Genomic DNA, 22461 nt, shown 5'->3' with positions numbered 1-22461 from the left:
TGGGAAGCATATCAGTGCTTTTGTTACATAACAGAAATGCATGACATTGGATGCTGGATCATCTTAGTATTGATGGTGTTCGCAGTGGAAAAACTGAGCATTAGCAGTCTGATGGATCTTTCTTTTTTATCTCCAGTGCTGCATGAGAGTTGATTCCCTTCTCCTTTGCTCTCATACGTTTTTTTCCTCCTTACTATGAGCATCCTCTCAGAATGTGAGTTTGCCATACAAAGAGCCAATTTCCAAAATAAAATCTTGGGTAGTTATATATACTATATATACTAAAGTGAGACTCACAGAGGATTCCACAAGTCACATATTTCCACCTTAAGTGCTGCATTAACATATTAGCACAAAGTTGATGTCTTTTCTTTAACTCAAGTTCAATTTAGTAAAGTCCAAAAATATGTTTTTTCATGTGTCAAATTCATGTTTTATGGGCTTACTGATGTGGCTGCCTGCTTTTGTTTCCCTGCCATCACTGTGTGCAAAAAACTAATTAAAGAGTTGCCATGCTGTTTCATTTCGATAAGTCTCCTGTCAGTGGGTAATGAATGCATCGTGTCAAGCAGCTGCTGTATTCAGGGAGAGATGAAAACCAGAAGGTCTCAGCGAAGGAGAAAGAAGAGAATTATTTTTGCTCTTCTGTCTTTCCTGTTTATCAAAACAGAGTCCAAATTGTCAGAACAGGAAGTCAGAAAAGTCTCAAATTTAAGTCAGTCCACTCTTATAGAGTTGAATATTACAATAAAAAATCATTATTATTCTTGGACCAAGTCTGACAAGGAAACTCCCAAGTACAGGTACGTAAACTAGCCATTGGGTTGGACTCTGACCTGGGTCAGTAGCTCTCAGCCTACAGCATGTGGTTGCCCACTCAATGCACTGAGCTAAACTGGCACCAGCCATATTGAAATTTTGACCTGTTGACACTATATATTTCACTTTCGCAAAAGGTCTTCCTCTGGTTGCCCAATAGCAAATAATAGAAGCAATCACCGAAGTCAGCAGTATTCATCATCTGAGGATCATGACATACACGATATGATAATCTTTGGATTCAGTCCCATTGTAAAAAAAAAACCAGGTCATTTTAAAGACTAAATGCGAGGATGGTACGGTAATAGGGTGTCACTGCAACAAGATTACACAGCATTCAACAATCAGTTTTAAGTAGCGTTATCACAAAGTGGAAATATTTAGGAACCACACAAACTCGTGAAGCTACAGACGGAGTCTCAGAGTGCTGAGGCCCATAGTGGATAAAAGTTACTTCGCTGACTCCATAACTGCACATTTACAAACCTCCTTTGTTATTGGGAGGCTGGCGCAAGGGCGCAGATTTGGCATGGACGAAAGGGACATGTCCCCACCAATATTCAGCGATTATTGAATTGTCCCCACCAATAATTTGATCTCTTCGAGTAAAGAAAAGCAAAACCGATAGAAAGAAAAAAAGAAAAAAAAAAACCCATCTGTCAACGTCTCATTCACCCAGCGGTGCAGAAAGAGTTAAATTACGTTCTCTACTGGAGTCCTACCTCATGTGACAAATATGGCCAATGTGATTGGCTGTGCCTTTCAGGGAGCTCTGTTTAGTTTTAGCAGCGGCAAGCCTTCGCTGCGAGGAGGAGAGGAGGATGGCAGCAAAAAGGAAGAACCTGGATATAAGTATTTTTCAAAGAAACCTGTAAGTCACTTAAAGCCAAATTAACTCATAAAATTGTATGTAACCATAAATAAAGTGTTTTGGAAACTAACTGCACAACATGCAGCACTATTAGTTATCTCAGTCTCAGAGTAGCATTTCTAATTTTGATTGAAACTGTCAGAGAAAACGGCAGCCTCGAGCAAGCCAGGATATTAGTTTACAGAGGCTGTTAAAATTATATGTCTAACATTAAAATGTTGGTGACACAATAATTTCATCCTAATGGTACTGACATATTCATAGGGTTAATTTTTGAGACAAAATATCATGAGGTAGTCATGATTTTGCAAATATTCCACCTTGTAGTGCAGTTTGCACAAATTGTTTTAAAAATGCACTCAGCCTACAAACATTACTGATGAGTCAAGATCTGCACAAATTGACAGAAACACTGAAGCAGCTACACATTTTATTCGTATTGTCATGTATGTCCTATTTGTCAGGTGACAGAAGAACCAACACAAAGCTCAGAGAGTAACGGTGATACAAGATCACAGGTGAAATTGGATTTCTTGTTGGTTCATGACTGTATTTGAAGCACATGTGTGACTGCATGTATTTGGAATGTCTCACTGTTATTTATCAGGTGACAGAGGCAGCTCTGCCATGTTGTAGCTCGGACAGAGGTGAAGAGGCGAGGTCACAGGTGACTGACTGATGTTTTGGTGCTATAGATTAAATGGTAAAATGGTAAATGGCCTGTATTTGTATAGCGCTTTACTAGTCCCTAAGGACCCCAAAGCGCTTTATACACCCAGTCATCCACCCATTCACACACACATTCACACACTGGTGATGGCAAGCTACATTGTAGCCACAGCTGCCCTGGGGCGCACTGACAGAGGCGAGGCTGCCGGACACTGGCGCCACCGGGCCCTCTGACCACCACCAGTAGGCAACGGGTGAAGTGTCTTGCCCAAGGACACAACGACCGAGACTGTCCTAGCCGGGGCTCGAACCGGCAACCTTCCGATTACAAGGTTAAGATTAACTAGTATTTATTATCATGACAGTTGTTAGGCGGCTGATGTAAATTGATTCATTAGTGTATATTTGACAAAGAATCTGAATTGACATGTCTCACTTTTTATATGGCACGAATCAATGTGTTATTTTATCAGGTGGCAATATGTCCTAGTGCAGTCAGAGGGGAAGAGCTAGGGCCAAAGGTGAGGCACATCAAGCACAGAATAATAATTTTAATCTGAGGATAAAACGCATGTACTGAGGCTGAAAGAAGCTTCAGTGCTCTCAGAAGACTAAAAAGATGGCTAAGGTTAACAATGACTCAAATGAGATTAAACAATGTTGCTGTATGCCATGTTCACCAGGAGACACTGGACAGTATAGATGTAAAACAAATATGCCAGCAGTTTATCTCAGTTAACGAGAGGAGAAGGCATGTGTTTGGCTCCTTCACATAGTGGACATTGAGTTGTTGTGTGGGGCACCAGTAGTCCACGTCTGTTGCTGTAACAGTAGTTCATGTTTAGAATAAAAAATCCCAGCTCACTGATTTGATCGGGGCAATCGTGTGCCTAAAATGTTGCATAATTTTGCTGAGAGATCTTTTACTTTGTGGTATTCTTAGATGAGTAGTTTTATGGACAAAAACCACGAGGTCATTCAGTGTTCCCTTAGTGCCAAAATATAACAGATGTTGGTGTACTATAACTGAAGTAATCTTGTTAAGTCCTTAAAGTCATATTCTTTTATTGTCATGACTGTATTTGAAGCTATTTTTATTTTTGTATGATACCTGATTTATATGGAATATGGCTGAAGTAAACTAAAGCCTAAAATACTTAGTCATTTGTTTAATAGTAATTTAACATTATATAATTCACATATAAAACTATGAATTGTGATTTTAAATGGTTTAAAAGCATGTAGAATAACATATGTAGGCAAGTATATTTCTCCTCTTTTTATTAAGAAGCAAAAACAAAAAGGAAAAAAAAAACAGGGCAGGGTTCGGTGGTTGAATCATCCGTCCCCACCAATGCCAAAACCAAATCTACGCCCTTGGGCTGGCGCTTTATTGCCTGGCCAAGCAGCTCCTGTAGGTGTGATGTGTTGGTGGTCCAGGTCTTTTGTCCATACAGTGAACCAAGATTGGTTAAAATAGAGGGGGGAAATAAAACGTACAGATTATTAAATGTATATATATCTATAGCATATATCTGAAGTATATATTTGTGTTAAACATTCACTATGTACTTTCTCTGACGTGACATTTAAAGGTTCCTATCTGAGTGTTCAGGGCCTAATGTAGATGATTCAGGGCCTACTGGTTAGGTTGAGGGGAAATGTCATATGTAAGTAATGTTTTTAAGGATGTTTTTAAGGACGGTATTGAATATAAGAGTACGCTACCATGTGAGAAACTCAAGAATAAACTTCTTATGTGATTATTCATATTTGCTTTTTGTACAAATGGTTTCTGGGTTTCAGTGATTAGATTTTAGTGATTAGATGGTCCTTAGTCAGAAAAGGGTGGAGTGCCCACTCTGGGTCAGGGACGAGTTCCTGCCCCAAGTGGAGGAGTTTAAGAATCTCGGGGTCTTGTTCACGAGTGACGGGAGCGGGAGATCGACAGACAGATTGGTGCAGCGGCCGCAGTGATGCGAACGCTGTACCGGTCTGTTGTGGTGAATAGAGAGCTGAGTGTAAAAGCGAAGCTCTCAATTTACCGGTCGCTCTACATCCCTACCCTCACCTATGGTCACGAGCTGTGGGTAGTGACAGAAAGAACGACATCGCAAATACACGCAGCGGAAATGAGCTTCCTCCGAAGGGTAGCTGGCTTCCCTCATAGAGATAGGGTGAGAAGATCAGCCATTCGGGAGGGGAGCAGAGTAGAGCCGCTGCTCCTCCACATCAAAAAGAGCCAGTTGAGGTGGTTTGGGCATCTGACAAGGATGCCTCCTGGGTGAGGTGTTCCGGGCATGTCCCACCAGGAGGAGGCCCCGGGGCAGATCCAGGACACGCTGGAGAGATTATATCTCTCGGCTGGCCTGGGAACGCCTTGGTGTTCCCCTGGACAAGCTGGAGGAGGTGGCTGGGGAGAGGGAGGTCTGGGCTTCTCTGCTTGGGCTGCTGGCCCCGCGACCTGGACCCAGATAAGCGGAAGCAAATGGATGGATGGATGGATTTTCTGTGGTTCATATGTGTAGACAAACAGAATCCTCCATCTGTTTGTCTGGAGTCCTTTCGACCTCTTAGCTTTCTTCCTCTTCTTCTGTGTGAAGTGTATATACGAAAAACTACAATGTTTTTTTTACCCTTCCTGCCACAGTGAGGCACAGTTAAATACAGTGATCGGAATAACGGCGTTACAAGTAACGGCGTTACAAGTAACGGCGTTACTAACGGTGTTACTTTTTTCAGTAACGAGTAATCTAACTAATTACTATTTCTATCGTTACAACGCCGTTACCGTTACTAACAGGAAAATGTGGTGCGGCCGCGTTACTATTTTTCAACAAACAGACGGTTTAAGTTGTCTTCAGCTTACTGCACCTTATATCAGTTGCACGGAGGTAGCTGTAAGTAATCTGGGCGTTACAGCTTTAAGCAGCTGAGCGCGCTCCCGCGGACGGCAATCACTTTCTGGCATACGATCACTTTTTGGCACAACACCTGGAGCTAAGGGGGCAAAACAATCGCATGAGTGCTGCTGTTTGACTGAGGAAGAATAAAGTAGTCGTGGTAAGCCAATCACATGACCACTTAAAGACAAAGCAACAAGGTGATATATACCAGTTTTTAATTGTGTTGATAGGCCACGTAAAACCAGAGTCATGAATAGTTTCGTCATGTTTACTGTCTAAGGACAGCGCTAGCAAGAACTCTCTGCTTATGACCAAAAAAAGACAAAAAACAGCCCTTTCGTGTTGGTGGAAAAATGCACCATGTCGACCAATCAAAAAATGATATGGCAACATGACATTTGGTTGTTTAGGAAGAGCGGTAAGTTTTAGGAGTGACGGCGAGAGAGAGAGAAAGAAAGAAAGACAGCAGAAAAAGAGAGAGAGTGTGTAGTTAGTGTGTAGTGTTGTGGATAGTTTTGTGTTGTGTGTCAGAACAATGAGGTGACTGCTGAATCAAAGGAGGAGCACTGATACACCTGCTGCTGTCAGACCTGCAGGTATCAGGCTGTGATGTTCTCCTTTATAGTGGACCGAAATTGGGGTTTTTTTTTTGGAGTGGCACAAATAATTTGTGTGGCATCTTAATGAAAGCAAAACACCTGATTGTTCTGTAAATAGTTTGAAATGGTTATTTAAAAAAAGGGGTAAAAGGTAAATGGCTGCAAATAACTTTGTTGTTTGCAAAACTTGTGCATATGATTTTAAAATTGACAATTTATATTTGCATTTAAAGTTATGAAATATGATTCAGTAAACATGTTTGTGGTGGTTACAGTAAGAAATATAACTTTTTCTACTCAGATTTTATGTTTTTTGTCGTATTTTAGATCAATTTTGTTAATACAGTATATCAAAATGAAAACATAAGCATAAATTCAGACATGCGAGGTTGTGCTGAAAAGCATGATACCAAACAAAGCAAAGTAAATAGGTTTTAAAGGTGAAATGTAGAGGTAAAATCAAAAGTAGTTAAAAATGGCCAATTATACCCTGGACCCCAGAGGGTTAAACATATTTTTAAAGTAACGCAATAGTTACTTTCCAAGTAATTAATTACTTTTAGAATCTTGTAACTCAGTTACTAACTCAGTTACTTTTTTGAAGAAGTAACTAGTAACTATAATTAATTACTTTTTCAAAGTAACTTGCCCAACACTGGTTAAATACTGTTAATATCAACACTTCACCAAGTTCTTTTGATTCCTCAGAGGCATCCGATGGAAGACAAAACACTGCTCAGTAGACCATTTAACACTTTATTTCTCTTTCACATTACTTCTAGAAGGGAGATGCGTCCTGCATGACACGTTGCCGCGGATCTCAAAATGGTGGTGTGCCCCTAACAGTTTTATTACAGAAGCTCCCTCATTCTAGTCTAAACAACAGTATCTCAGTAACTTTCCACTAGAGATGGTCCCCTCTTATCTACATTTTCCCAGGCAAGCATGAATGAGAGTCTGCAGCTTTCTATTCCCCAAGGACACATGGTCTCTTGCCTTTATTTTTCAGGGCTCTGTCCACTTAATACTACACTATATAACTTTATAACACTTATTAATAAAAAAGGATAGCATTATTGTGGCACCGAAAAATTGTTTATTCCCAACAATACAATCCCTGCCCTAATTGAGTGTTTATGACTGAAGTCCCATTAGATGCCTTTCAGTCCCTTTCATAAAAAGCCCCATAGATAATAAAAGGAAACCACATCCATTACTTTCTGTGGAAAAGGACATGAATTTCCCAGAAACTGCACTAACTCTTTTAAAGGCAGCTCAGGGAGATTATTTGCATATGTTTGTGAGTGTATCTGACATTAAGAATGCTGTAATGCATGGATCAGTCTTATCCACTGCACTTTAAATGTCATGAAGTAGTAGATCTTTAAGAGAGCCCAGTTCTTTGCTGATATGTCTTGGGAGTAATTACAAGGGGGTGATCTTCATTTTCATCTAATCAATTTCAAATATTTCCTGCGTATGTGTCCTTCATGCTTATGCAGTCTGCCAAGTCTGCCAACTGAGGCTAGCTGTCTCATTTTTCATGTGTATGTTTTGTATAAGTGCGCTGCATGTCTGGAGTGTATGTCCGAGCCCAGTCCCTAGCAGGCCCTTTTGTTGTGCTGACTGTCGTAGTCAGCACCTCATCCCCCTCCCAAGTTCAGCCCAAGATCGTTGTCTGCTTTAGGGCACATACAGCTTAAATACAGTTATGAAATTCAGCTCTCACTCCACCCAGCGACAAAAAAGAGATGCTGAAAAAAAGAGCCCTAACTAGGGGAGTTGGAGTTTGCATACTCTTCCTTTGTCTGCGTGGGTTCTCTTCGGGTGCTTCGGCTTTCTCCTGAAACCCAAAGTCATGCATGGAATTAGGTTAATTAGCGATTATAAATTGTCCGTCTGTGTGAACATTGAAATGAATGGTTGTCTGCCTCTATGTGACTGTCCATGGTGTACCCTGCATGGTGGGTTGTGATGCTAGAGTCTCATTCTGTTTTTGAGATGTGGTAAACAGAGTGTTGAATGACTTGTCTGGGTTAGTAGAAGTTGAAGAGATTGTTAATTGGATGGATGGAAGTTGCATTAGATCTGGCAGGCTCAGCTTGAATCCTTGTATTTAAGCTGATGGATGTCTGACTGATGAATCTATAGCTCTGTGAAGGATTGGTTTCACTTCGCCTCTCATCCGGACAGCTGCGATAGGTTCTTGCCACAACCCTGAGTTGGATTGGGATGGATGGATGGTCTGACGGACAAACGTTGCTATTGCTTATTCTACCTTTGGCTTCCCAGATCAAACTATGGGGATACCCCAGAAGTGAGCCATACTGCCAAGTCACTGCAAATGAAAATAATCTTGTTTGGACAATAGCAGTCCTGACTGAACTGCTATTTTTGTAGCCTAAATTTGTCACTTCAGTTCTTTCCATAAATATAAAATAATTATTACTTTTTTATTTTTTAACCCTTTAAACACCAGTTTGTTTGTCCACTGCACCAGCTGGACGACAACCTCAAATCTCGCAATTTTATATAATTGCATTGCTACTGAAATTTCTTGTATTATTAATAGTAGAGTCTGGGGCATATAATTGATTCACATCAACACTGATTATAATGCATTGTTATTTTAGTGCAGAGAGAGCAAAAACATAAAAACTCCCTCTCAGCTTGTTCGTGGCCAAAAATGGCCACCCCTTGTTTGCATTTACAAAATGTTATAAAATTCATATATATTAAAAAAAATGTCCAGTTTTTTTTACATGATTTTTTAGATTAGCATCAGGGCTGTTCATGAAAATCAAAATTTCATTAAAATTCTGAAATTTAACCCTTTAAATACCAGTTAGAGCACATAATGATAACAACTCATAAATAGAGAAAATCATAAAATCCCAGTTTTTTTTCTAAATAATACATGCCATCTGATTTATTTGCTAACCATGATGAAGGTTAGATGCATAGCAATAATTAACAGCATCAATGGCATTTATGCAACATTGTTTTTTTCTGCAGTGGCAGAAAAACCAAAAAACTCCCTCTCAGCTTGTTCGTGGCCAAAAATGGCCACCCCTTGTTTACATTTACAAAATGCTATAAAATTCATATATATTAAAAAAAATGTCCAGTTTTTTTTACATGATTTTTTAGATTAGCATCAGGGCTGTTCATGAAAATCAAAATTTCATTAAAATTCTGAAATTTAACCCTTTAAATACCAGTTAAATCACATAATTTTAATGATTTACATAGGGATAAAAGCATAAAATCCCCATTTTTTTTTCTAAATAATACATGCAAACTAATTTATTTTCTAACCATGATGGAGGTTAGATGCATAGCAATAATTAAAAGTATCAATGAGTTTTATGCATCTTTGTTTTTTTGTGCAGTGAGAGAAAAACAAAAAAAATCCCTCTTAGCTTGTTCGTGGCCAAAAATGGCCACCCCCTGTTTACATTTACAAAATGCTATAAAATTCATATATATTAAAAATTTTTCTACTTTCATTGACTTGATTTTTTAAATTAGCACCGCTTCTAGTCATAAAAACCAAAATATAATTCAAATTCTGATATTATACCCTTTGAATACCAGTCAGATTATGTATTATTATAGTAAAAATAGTAATAAAGTTCACATCTTTTAGCATATAAATGGTGAAACCTAATATGTTTTTTATCATCATTGCAGGTCAGTAACAGTAACTGTTACAATGATTTATTTTTACTTTATTTATTTATTTATTATATTATTTTTTTTTGGGGGGGGGGGGGGGGGGGGGTGAATGAATGAATGGCCAAAAGCAATGTCACACATGGTGTGTTAGTGGCCAGAAAGGCAATTTAATGACCAAATAATCCCTGCAATCACCAATAAAATGATAAAAATTTATATTCCAGTATCTGTGTGCTTCTGTGTGCATCCTCATTAGCAGCAAGATGTACTAACCACATTAGAGTGGTTTTTGTAGGCACACTTTCTACACCTGGTTCAAGGGGCTGCTGTTCCGTTCCTTTCACACATCCTTTATTCCCCATCACCGACTGCTGGTTCCTTGTGTGTTGCTGTCAAAAGAAGCATATTCCTCCGTTGCTTTGGCATGTGGGATATTGCTGTGGTAGTTTTGGTGAAGCCAAAGACAGACAACAAAATCTTCCTCTGTTGCAACTGGAGGAGCAGAGGAGGAAGCTCTGGGTTGTTTCCCCTGTGCTGGTTTTCATCTGAGGAGTTCCTCTGCCAATGTGACCGAAGGAAAGACGTTGTCCTCGGAGCTCCTCCGTCAGTTGGAGTCTGAACCCCATGCCTTTTTTACTTCCTGAGAACTTCCAGTGTTTTCATCCAACATGCTATGTATTGCTTTATTCTGATGTAGGTTTTATCTCCACTTCATCTATAATCCTCCAATCCTCACACCTTGGCCTCCCCATGCAGGTTTGTAAGGGTGCACAGCAGCTAAAAGATCTCATTTGTTATAAAAAAGTCAAAAGTAGATCTCAGGCTGCTAATGCAGGAAACTGCATACAGGGTGACCCCTAGTGTGATACCAGTGGGTACTGGATTGTGGTGCAGTCTCTCTTCAGTAGTGGGACCCACATGGTTTTCCTTTCATGGCGGATCCACTGAGTCGCCGGCTCCTCGGTCTCAGAAAATGCTCCTATGTTCTTTTGGGGGGGGGGCTCCACCTCCATGCCCCCCAACCCCAATCCTCCCCCAAAGAAGAGGATTCGGGCACTGGCTAGAACTCAACATCAGTGGTGATGCAGTCAGCCTCTTTGAAGATTGTCCCCTCATCTTCTGGAGAGGAGGTTTCTTCATCTTGGGCAGATGTCTTTTCTTCAAGAGCAGAGGACTGCTTGCTGTCCTTGCTCTCTGACCAGATCATATAGGCAGTGCTTGAAGCAGTGATGCTCTAATTGCCATATTGCCAGAATAAATGATCTGGAAGCTGTTAGGCTTACTTACAGCAGTAGCTCTGTCTGCACCTGCATAAACTCCAGGACACGTTTACAAATAGTGTTTGTTGTTGTTTGCGCTCCAGCTGCAGCTGCAGGTTTGAACTCTGCAAAATGTCTTGTGATTGGGGTTTTTTTTGTTTTTGTTTTTGTTTCTAGAGTTGATATTTTGGGTATGGTATCTTTTGATGAAAAATACAAGAGTAAAAGTGCTTTTAACATGTGCTTCAAAGCTAAGTTTGACTGGGATCCTCAAAGCTCAATATCCTGCATCCACAGAAATTCACTGCAGCCTATGTAATGTTTGAATTTATTCCAGTCTATCTTGCAAATACATGTTTGTACTGCAATGTCATGCACAAACACAAACTATTAGATCCTTAAGATCAAACCTATGTCAAAATTGTTTCATTATTTTGGTCCATTGGAGTGTGGTAGGCCATCAAAGGCCGCTACTAGAAACTCAGAATATTACATGAAATTGCTTGCTTGGCCAAAAATGGGTAAATAATGTAATTTGGTAAAAAACATTAAAAACTACAATTTTCATGTATTGAGTTTAGAATGAAAGCAATTTTACCTAAATCGCATGATATAGTACTGTCAGTAACAAGGAATCAAAAAAGGTGGTTATAATAGGTTTCAATTGGCCACAAATGGCCACGATAGAGCCAAGAGGAACAATTTAGTGTATAGTGTATATTATTGACATTATTAAGGAGCTGATGTTGAAAATTAAAAAATCTGAAAGAAATACACACCTTTGGGAAGTTTCATTCCATTTGCATTAACAGAACAAAAATGGTTGAAAAGCGAAAAGCAAAGTGGCCACAAATGACCAGGATAGAGCTCAGAGGGTTAAACTGCATGGAATTGGCACATTCAGCAGCCAGAATAAGATCTGCTATTACACTGAGGTGACTTCCTTTTACCTTGATGCTGCATCCTGTGAGGATCTGTGTCTCGCTCCATCTGCCCCATCAAACTGTTCTGCTCTAGTGCTCTTGTGTGAAAGCCAGTGTGTCTTTGTGACTGTGTGCATATGTGCGTCTGTGCATATACTTTAAGTAAACTTGCCTTTGTTAGACAAACAGAGCGCATTTGTTTCGTTAACGTCATGTGTCATGCTGCAGCGCATCGGCCCAGACATTATGGAATGGAGAAAAAAAACAAAGAAGAAAGAAGCTGAGTTTAAAGCACTTTAATTCAGTTTGTGTTATTGTTGTCCCGTCTAGTTTTCAGACCGTTCCATTTCCAGTGTGTGTGGTGAGTAAAATGACCTGTGACCTTTAGGCCTGCCTGGGCTGTGAAAAACAACAAGTACTCTCATGATCTCATCCCAAAAACCAGTTGGTACTGGTTCAAACCACAGGTCTACTGCCGTACTAAAGACAGAGAGAGAGAGAGAGAAGAAGGGTTGAGGGGAAGAGAAGTGGTGCAACTATAGGGAGAAACATGAGAAGAAGAAGACAGAAGGAGAAAGATGGAAAATCACTCCCAGGCCAGCTAAGATGGTAGTATGGACATTATTAACCCTCTGAAGTCTAGATTGTACTTTCTCAAGTTTTGGCAACCAGGGAACATAGGAACAAATGATGTAATGATCATTCTAACTGATAAACATCCAAAACTATTCACATAAAAAAGTCACTTTGGCCTTTGTCCATAATTTGGGGGTAGCATTAGCACTTACAATGACTCAGCTTAGGATGATGGCTTTTTCTTTGCAAGGCATTCAAGCCATATTAATGAGTAGTCTTGTTTTGTGGATGGCGTCAGATGTTCTCTTGGTGGAGGTCCATTTTCAGTGTGCTTTTCCTTCCTGATTGCTTTTCTCTCTGCCAGTCATTGACAGCTACATCTCCCCTTTATTAGCCTAACAATACCTCTGTGGCTAGTGACAAAGGAAGCAGAAGATTACTTCACTAGCTTTCCAGCGTCACTAGTATTTAATTTGACATATATGTTAATACCCAAATTTATAGCAGTGCTGGAGGTTACATTCTGATTATCTATATTGTGCAAACTGGGCAGATATAGTTCTGTATTACCTAAATGTTCCTTAGCGGCATCTTCAGATGAAGAGAGGTACAGGTTCAACTGATGACCATGCAGCAGACATTCTGAGCCAATAAATGTTCAGATCTTGTTAATGGGAGTCAGCTGTAGCCAGGAACTTTGTGGTGTTATCACATTGCATCTTATCGTGAGTTTCTCCGGCAAGTGCATTCAAAGCTTCTTTGTAAAAGCCTGCATGTCAAACTTAACATTTTCTTTACATAAATATAATATGTCTCTGCACTTTCAGCGATTCAACTAAAGGTCATTATCTTCTGGACCTATGTGCCATATATCATCAATCATATTGTCATTAAGAGCCATTTCCACCAATCTCCTAAAATGTTTTTTTTCCTCTTCTCAATTCCCCTTCTCATCATCTTCCTCTTCTTTTCCTCACTTTCCACTCCTCCTTCATATTTACAGTTTGACGTCAATCAGCTGATGACCTCAGGGAATGTAAGCAATAGACACAGTCCAATCCAGAAGCCCACAGAGTCTCCTATTAGCATTGCCAGCAACAGTAGCATGGGCCAGGTCAGTGGCATGGGTTTGGCTCAGTCACCAGTGGACCGCACCAAAGGCTTCTTCCCTGATGAATCGGAGCCCCTTCTTCGCTGCGACTCTACCTCCAGCAAAGACTCCGCCCTGAGTAGGAATGGCTCCTTCATTACCAAAGGTGAGAACATGACCACAAACAGATCTATTCCAATTAAGTTCCAAGGATGGCTCAATTCATTTGGTGCTTTTGCGGTGCTTGGTGGTCTGGGACGCCTTTGTAGTTCCCAGCTTCCCTTGGTTAGTGGCACTTCTCGGTGCATTTGCTGGTGCATCCTCCAGAAGCATCCACTTGCACTTCATATTCAACTAAACTAGAAGGATAGATGGTCCCACATGACCTGCCGGCGCTTTGTAATGTGACAGTGTGTAATCACAAAAAGGAAAACCACCCACAGACCACAACAGTCTCACCAAAACAAATCTCGGGTCGTATTTTGCCTACTGAACCTGTCTGCTGTCATCTTGCATGGTCAAAAACTTCACTTGATCAGCTCAGCTTTGACCCCGCCTTCAGTGAACAAGCAGATCCTCACTGAAAAAATGTAGTTTTGCCAATAAGCATCAAATTTTTGTCTAGTATGCCTTCCATCCAGTTCGAGCTGATATGGGATCCCAGAATGGAATTATGAGGTTTTATGAGAAATCTGATTGTGGGCAGAACTTGCTGGGATCGGCAAATCTGGGCAAACCATCACACTTCTAGAATCTATACCATTTGTAGACACTACGAGTTATATATTACAGTTGTTTTTGACTCTACACAGTAGTCTATACAGTAAATAAGTAAGTCAACATATTTTTACTTTGAGTCTAATTAGCCCTTTAAAGCCTCAACCCTGAACAAAATGCGAGAGCTTTCTTATGAAATAAAAATAAAGAAAAATAACAGAAAATATTCATATGAATTTTAATATGCATATATATGAATTTTTGACTTAAATATACAGTAGGTGCATGCTCAGCCAGTCAATATATTAAATCTTAGAAACCTGAAATGAAGACAAAGAAGAAATTTCTGGTCTGATGTGATGGACCAAGTTGACAAACAGGAGGAGTCCCAGGAATTATTAGAAAAATATGGTTTTCATTTATTTAACCCCCAAAAATCATATTTACAAAAGTAATAAATGTTCAGCTCATAAAAGAGGTCAAATAAACAAAACTCAACTCAGGCAAAAACTGCAAACTTAACAAACCAAATGACTGCCCAAACAAACATAACTGACCTCGACATGAAATGACACACATATAATGGCTGATCAGACCACTATGACACACGAGGGGTAACTAAATAAAACGCAATTGTAAACAACAAACAATGCAGTATAGTCTGGTTTGTTAATAAACTAAACACCAAAGAAGAAAATCAAAAACATTAAACCTAATCTCAAATATTTAATTAAATACAAATACTTTGTTTTTAAATTAAAGAAAACACATATTCTCCCCTTCAGCAGGAAGTGGTGGTGCGGTCCAATTATCCCTCTTTGTATTTAATGGCTCTAAAACCTGGCAGCCATCTTTTGTCTGGCAACTCCTAGGGATGATGGCAGGTAAGAAGCAAATAAAGAAACAAAGGTTAGTCAGAAATCAAACAAAGTAATGAACTGGTATGCTTACATAAATAAACTAAATGTGCGCGCTTACAAATAGAACAAATGTATCCAAACCAATCAATAAACTTATTGGAAACTAAAGTGTGTTATTGTGTTCAAACAAAGGAATGAAAATACACGAGTTACCGCCTTTAGAGTGTGGCCATGGGTTTGGCCATCACATCTGATTCAATAAATGCTCCATAACACCATATTCAAGTTTGAAATTGAGCATATTCATTGTGTTGTTATTGCACTGCCTAGTGGATACTTTTATTACTGTTATTATTATTATGTTGTTGTTATTACTGTTGTTACTTACATTTGTGTAGCTGTAGTGTTTCGATATCTTCACATGACTGTGAGCAGAAAGTGTTTAAATACATCCTCACAGCTTCTCTGCTCCCCAACATTATTAAGTGTGTCCACTGTTTAACCCCATGTTTTAATCTCATGAGGCAGCGTTTCTGGTCTCAAAGACAAATCATTAATATAAAAGGAAATGAATACAATGTATAGAAGCAATTTCACACCGATTTCAAACACCAATGTGTAAGTGCTGATTGCTCTCATGTGGTCAAAGGTGTCACTTGTCACATGTTTTTTGATATCCTTTCCGCCTACTTCTGGGATTGGTAAATATAATACTGCCTCAATTTTATCTCACAACTTAGACATTCACATTACTCACACTCTCATAACACATACATATAGGATCTTGGGGGTGGGCTCACAACACGGACTCCAAATTACCATCAGGGTGTACACCTCACCCCTGGCGTCGTTGCCCACCTCTCAATTTTAAATACACGTAGACATTGAGGGCTATCAGGAGGGGCTATGCGCTTACCTGCTGCTCTCTGGCAGGTAGCTCCATGCCCTCCTGGGTTTTAATTGCACCTTAGAACACATATACATCAACACTACATATGAGCGGGTAGAGGGAGGTTTGGAGTCTTCTCACACCCCCGGTCTCTGCGGCCTGCTGGAGCGGGGGGGCTAGGAGGAGGAGTTGGCCGTCCGACTGGGGTCTGGGGTGTGGGGCCTCCCTGCTGCTGCGGAGTCGGGGCAGTCTGCTTCTCCCCACTGCAGGGAAAAGGGTAACACCACCTGGGTCTGGGTGCAGTTTCCCCCTCCAGGGGCAAGGGTACCTAGACCCGGTTCTTAGAGTACACTTGGGGAGTGTGATTGTGTGTACAGCGTCTCTTTATGTCTGTCTCCACGTTGGTTGAGTGTGGAGTAATTGCCTATGAGAGCATGAGGGTGGGAATGGATGTTTGTATTTGAGTGTGCCTGTATGTCTGTGTCTATATGTCAGGTTGGGTATCAGACGCCACCTCTCTGGGGACATCTCAGGCCCTCCAAGGTTTGGAGGCCTATCTTCTTTGTGTCCGGGGGTGGGCGTCCGGGTACACACCGGCTCACTCCTTGGTGGCTGCTTATCGGGCCTGGAACCTGGGGCTCGCTCGGGCCACTTCGGGGGTGGGGTGCCCTCGGCCTCTCGGCCTGGGGCTCGGTCACTCAGGCACAGCTGGCTGCCGGCGGAGCTCACGGGCACGTCACTGCAACCCCCCCTGGCTTCTGCTCCGCGGCTGCTGAGTGATCCCTCATCTGGGACTCTCCTCAGCTCTTTCTGGGACAGTGGCGCGGCTGCCCCTCTGTTGGTCTTCCTTGGTCTCTTGTGTTCTGGGGGCCTCTGGATGTCTGGAGTTTTGATCTCCTCCATACCTGCTTCATGCCCTGGAGGATGGGACTGTGGCCCCCCACACCCTCTAGCAGATCATTACATTAAGGAACCTTTTAAATACAAGCGCGCTCATGCTCACAGGTGTACACACGGGTGCTCACAGACACAAACTACACCCTTTTTGGCTCCTACCTCAAAGCACACTGTGCGCTGTCGATCTTACGTGCTGCACAATAATGTTTAATATTAAGTATTTAGTGTTATATTCCCATATATCATTGTGATGTTGTTTATTCTATTACTCTCGTTTTCTTCTGCTTGTTTTCTTTTTTCTTTCTCAACAGGTGATCCAGGTGATTGATATATGTATTTTTTGTCTGCTTATTTTGTTGGTTTTTGTTTTTTGCCCTTTATCCCCGTCCCTCTTCTCCGCTGTTTTTTTTTTGTTTGTTTGTTTTGTTTTTTCCCCCCTCTTTCTTTCTCCCTTTTCTTTTCCCCTGTCCCGTATCTAGCAAGTAAAAAAATAAAATAAAATAAAATAAACAATAAAAGGTAAATCAAATGGACCATTACGGCAAGGCTGGGATGGTCCATTTGGTAAAGTAAATCCGTTGGGCATCTTTCTTCGCCTTTAGACAATAATTCTGATGGCAAAAGAACCAAACGGGACAGGTTTAAAAAAAAAAAAAAAAAAAATAGTTTTGTTGTGTGTGTCAGAACAATGAGGCGACTGCTGAATGTTACAGGTGTTACAGGAGTGATACATCTCCTGTTGTCAGGCCTGCAGGTATCAGGCTGTTGTTCTCCTTGATCTCATAGTGGACAGAAATTAATTTTTGGAGTGCCACAAATAATTTGTGTGGCATCAAATTTGATGCAGAACACCTGATAGTTCTGTAAATAGTTTGAAATGCTTATTTAAAAAACCGCCTTGGCTGCATTTTTAGGTAAACAGCTGCAAAAAACTTTGTTGTTTGCATAACTCAGTCACTTTTTTGAAGAAGTAACTTTATAATTAATTGCCCAACATTGGTCATTATATACTGTATTTTGCAGACAGAGAGTTACAGGACTCTCTCCCAGACCACAGACTCATACTCATAATACAAGTCAGAGCTTTATTTAAAAAAAAAAAAGAAAAAAAAAGAAAAAAGAAAGAAAGTTGTGTTTTCAAAATTGGAGTTCAAGTTATTTTTACTTCCAATAGTGTTAACATACTAAACAGGTCATGAACAAGATTGTTTTTTAATTTTCATTGTAAGTGGGCTAAATCAGTTAATTAAAAGTAGTCTAACATAAATGTAAATGCTGTAATTTGATTATTTTAATAAACCATGTAACTTGGATGGATTCGATGCTGGCGTGACCACAGTGCACACGTCTGCTGTTGCTCACAGTGGTCCAAGGGATCGCTCAGGGAGTTTGTGTGTTCGCTCAGACACATGAAAAATTAGAGGGAACATTGCTTAGGGTAATCTTTGTCTCTTTTTGGTCTTTCAGAGAAGAAAGACACAGTGCTCCGGCAGGTGCGTCTGGACCCATGTGACCTGCAGCCCATCTTTGACGACATGCTGCACATCCTGAACCCAGAGGAGTTGCATATCATCGAACAGATCCCAGCCGCTGAGGACAAACTGGACAGGCTCTTTGAGATTGCAGGAGTGAAGAGTCAGGAGGCCAGCCAGAAGCTGCTGGACTCTGTGTACAGCCATCTCCCTGACCTCTTGTAGCAGAGGAAAGATCAGGAAACAGCACAGACTGGAGTTGGCACAAGAATAAAAAGAAGTACGAGGGATGAATACAATGTTGTGTTCAAGTTAAGTCTTGGGTGGCATTTCATCTAAAAAGCTGTCATCATGCCACTTCATTTGAACATGGTCTGTGTCTGCTACCTCCAGTGACTCTTTAAAATCTTTACTTTATTCCTTTTCTTGTTCTTCTCACACAAGTACTCCTTTAAAACAACCCAGCCTATACCACGATGAACTCAATATAACAGAGAGAATGGCTCAACAGCCTCCTAATTTGGAGGAATACTGGGTTGAAAAGTAGCGTAGACGTAAATGGACTCCATAGAAAATCACACGTAGCACTTTCTTTATCTGAAACGGTCTTCATGCCTTCATGTCTAAAGAATAAAACTGGTGGGGGGTTTTTGTAGTTTGTGCCTGTTGTTCAGGCTTCTCATGCCTTTAACATGGATCAAGTGTTACACGCTACATTTAACAATGAACATGGTAAAGGTAAATAAGCTATAACTTCAAATGATGCTGGTATTATTCTTTAGTTTTAGGGTTCTTGTAAAGAATATTTTTGCCCAGGTGTAGGTTTAACTGTAAGTCATGTGCCTGAACTTTCCAAAGCTTTGTTCCTCCCTCCCTCTTACTGTAACCACCAGCAGGGAGCAGCATTACTTAGATGGTTGTCCTGCTTTTCTGCAACCAAAACCATAGCTCAAAAAAGACCTTCTAAACTTTGTCTAATGTTCTGATATATGGTTCTGCAAAAACTCTTTTTGAGAAAAAAAAAAAAAGCTGAACTAAACGGGAAGCTTAACTGCGTTGACTGGCCGCAGTCTGCTTCTCTGGTACTGAAACCATGTCTGAAAAGGTTCAGCCACCTTTGAATTCATGGGCAGGAGAAATACTTGGACTAGTACACTCATGCAGACCTCAACTAGCTACCCCTGGTTGCCTCAACAAATGTAGTGTTGATAAAGTGTTCTTGATACATTCTGGAGCTTAATGTCAGCGTGGTTTTCAATCAGACATGGTTGCCTGAGTGTTTCAGTGCTAGAGTAAAAATGATAAAATACAACAGATTTTTTTTCTTTTTCATGCGGTAGTATTTTGCTACCTGTACCATTTAGTTGATGAGAAAATGTCATAATGATGCACTAATCCTATTTTCCATTAAGAGAGAGATGTTGTACTTTATTTGTCTTTAATGTTTTATAACTAACATTTGATTTTATTGGTTATTATATTTCTGTCACAATGTTTCCATTTTTCTTTCACCGGCATTCAGACAGATGTGCTCCCACTTAGTGGTACGAGACCACCTCACCAGGATGTAATGTATACATACTCCATAATCTACTTGAAGTCTGTCTAGTTGGCTCTTTTACATGATGTAACAGAAAAAAATGCAATTTCTGTTCCCTCAACGTTCCACTCAACAAAACACATCAACATTTGGTGCACGCCTGATCTCTCACTGGCTGGCATCACAAGGGCAGAGATATGCGAATCCAGGGTAAAGATGAAAAATACTGACTGAATGAAAAAGAGTTAAGGTTGTGTTCCAGGACTCTGTGAGCTTTCTCAACATCTGAACATCCACCAGATCACTGGTGATGCAAGGCTATGGCTTGGTTTTATTTTATTCACATGCTAAATTGACATATTTGCAGAAACTACTGGATTTTATTTTATAAATTAATTTGAATACATTTTTAAAAGCTTTGCCATACATGTGCTGCAAATAGGTACTGTAAAACATTGTAAGTGGTGCATGTTAATCAAACCCAAATCCTAGTCGTGCCCATTGCCCTTACCCTAGATAACTGTACGATGTGAGCTTTTTATTTTCTGATGCACATGCAGATTGAGTGGCTGATCATCAAATTTCACACATGTAACCAGTAAGTTTATTACTACGTAACCGCTTAAAATCCACGAATTAAAGCTAAAAGATTTGTCATAAATTTACGTGTAATTGTGTCCATTTAAATGACTAGGTGTTGTGTAAATTTCAGTGTTTACATTATATTGCAGGACTGCTGCTTAAAGTGGAACATTAACAGTATGAGTACAACATTATAAGTTATGACGGCTTAAACTGTTCTGGGTAAAGGTTGTTTCACTAGTTTAGAAAAAGGGTTTTTAAAGAAAACTTTAAATAACACTGTTGGGCATCAAGCATAACGTTATGACCACTGACAGGTGAAGTGAATAACTGGTCATCTCTACATAATGACGTACTAGTGGATGGTATGTATCATGGCGCAAGTGAACATTTTGTCCTCAAAGTTAAAAGTTAACAGCCGAAAAAATGGACAAGCATAAGGACTTGATTGAGTTTGATTGAGACTTGATTAAGACTAGCGCCCAACTAGCATCTCAGAGCATCTCATAAACCGCAGTTCTTGTGGGGTGTTACTGGTGTGCATAAATTAAGAATTTATTCTAACACTTACTTTGCTTTGCTACATACTTTCTTCTAAGGTAGTTGGCAAACTGAAAGCGAAAATGAAAAACTATACTCTGTTTTGGGCGAGAACGCCATTCAAATACATGTATTAGTAGGAATCGCCTCGTCTGGATGAAATAAAGCGTTCTGGTACAACTTCATAAAGATAGCAGTAAGTATTGAAAGAAGACTCAGACAAGCATATTAATGGCTGAATCTTACAGAATTCAACATCACCATGTTGTGCAAACAGGTTTTGCAGATGTTGGATCTAAGACTTTCAAGTTATTCACAAAATGGAAAACTATACTCTGTTTCGGGCGAGAATGCCATTCAAATGCATGTAACAGTAAGAATAGCATTGTCTGGGCGAAATACAGTGGTCCTTTGTTTATCGCGGGAGTTACGTTCCAAGTCCGCAAATTAGCCAACTTCATTTTTTACAATTATTATAGATGTTTTAAGGCTGTAAAACCCCTCACTACACACTTTATATATTTATCTCAGAGAGGTATTAACATTTTCACACTTTTCTCTCTTGTTTAAACACTCTCAAAGTTCAAACTGTAGCGGGTCAGGGCTGTTTGGGGTTTGACAGCTATGTTCTGTTGTTCTAGGTGGCAGTGTTACGTTGCCATGGTTACAATGCGACACTCTCTCTCTGCGACCGTGTGTTTTCCAGGTGGACAGAGCGCCATTGGTGAATGCTAATGCTACACCGGAGGGTTTTTTGCCTGTTCTTTGTAAAAAGAAGCATTCTAATAAAGCCAGCTGTGCTCCCTGGCAACTCGGGGAAGAAAGACCAAACGACACTTCTGTCTCCTCCTTGTCTGAGCGTCATAGAATCTTCATAGAAAAAAAGGTCCAGTATTATAGAATAAAACCAAAGGCACCCGCAGGTGCCTTTGACGGTGCAAAAGGTATTGTCAACATTGTTGTGTTTGTCGGGAAGAAAACTTAGAAACATACAGTACAGCACTTCAGAGTCACTCTGCTAACAATAAAAGATTTATATAAATGTATCAAGCTGAGCGCATTTTGTACTGTACAGGAAACACAGCATGAGATTGACTGACAATGGCCTACAGCAAATTAGAATGCAGAACACAATGCTCTGTAAGAAAAAAATAAAAAGCATGCAAAATTCACCAAAAAAAAGGTCGCGAAACAGTGAGACCACCAAAGGTGAACGGCGTGGCGAGGGACTACTGTAAACCGTTTCTGTACAACTTCATAAAGATAGCTGTAACTATTGATGTTGATGTTTGAGCTAAGATTATTGAGATATTCACAAACTGAAAACCTATACTTTGTTCCGTGCGAGAACTCCATTCAAATGAATGTAACTGTATTGGCGAAATAAAGCGTTTTTCTACAACTTCATAAAGATAGCTGTAACTTTTGATAGAAGACTCAGACACACGCATTTATGGCTTTATCTTATAGAATTCAACACGCCCGTGCTGGGAAAATAGGTTTTGCAGCTGTTTGAGCAGAGATTTTCAAGTTATTCACAAAATGAAAACCTATACTTTGTGTCGGGCGAGAAC

At 40.1% G+C, this 22461-nt stretch overlaps 1 protein-coding gene across 1 annotated transcript in view; it reads left to right on the top strand.

The window, feature by feature from the left end:
- tnfrsf21 (tumor necrosis factor receptor superfamily, member 21) overlaps positions 1–22156 on the top strand; it is an 89529-nt gene extending 67373 nt beyond the window's left edge. Inside the window, exons 5-6 of the mRNA XM_063495334.1 lie at positions 13304–13556; positions 18221–22156. Of these exons, the coding sequence (XP_063351404.1) occupies positions 13304–13556; positions 18221–18450 (483 nt within the window). The 3' untranslated portion in view covers positions 18451–22156. The remainder of the gene's footprint in view (positions 1–13303; positions 13557–18220) is intronic.
- Positions 22157–22461: the final 305 nt, after the last annotated feature.

Source organism: Pelmatolapia mariae, linkage group LG15, assembly GCF_036321145.2.
Source record: "Pelmatolapia mariae isolate MD_Pm_ZW linkage group LG15, Pm_UMD_F_2, whole genome shotgun sequence".
Taxonomy (NCBI): domain Eukaryota; kingdom Metazoa; phylum Chordata; class Actinopteri; order Cichliformes; family Cichlidae; genus Pelmatolapia; species Pelmatolapia mariae.
This window is presented reverse-complemented; position numbering and strand designations above follow the sequence as displayed.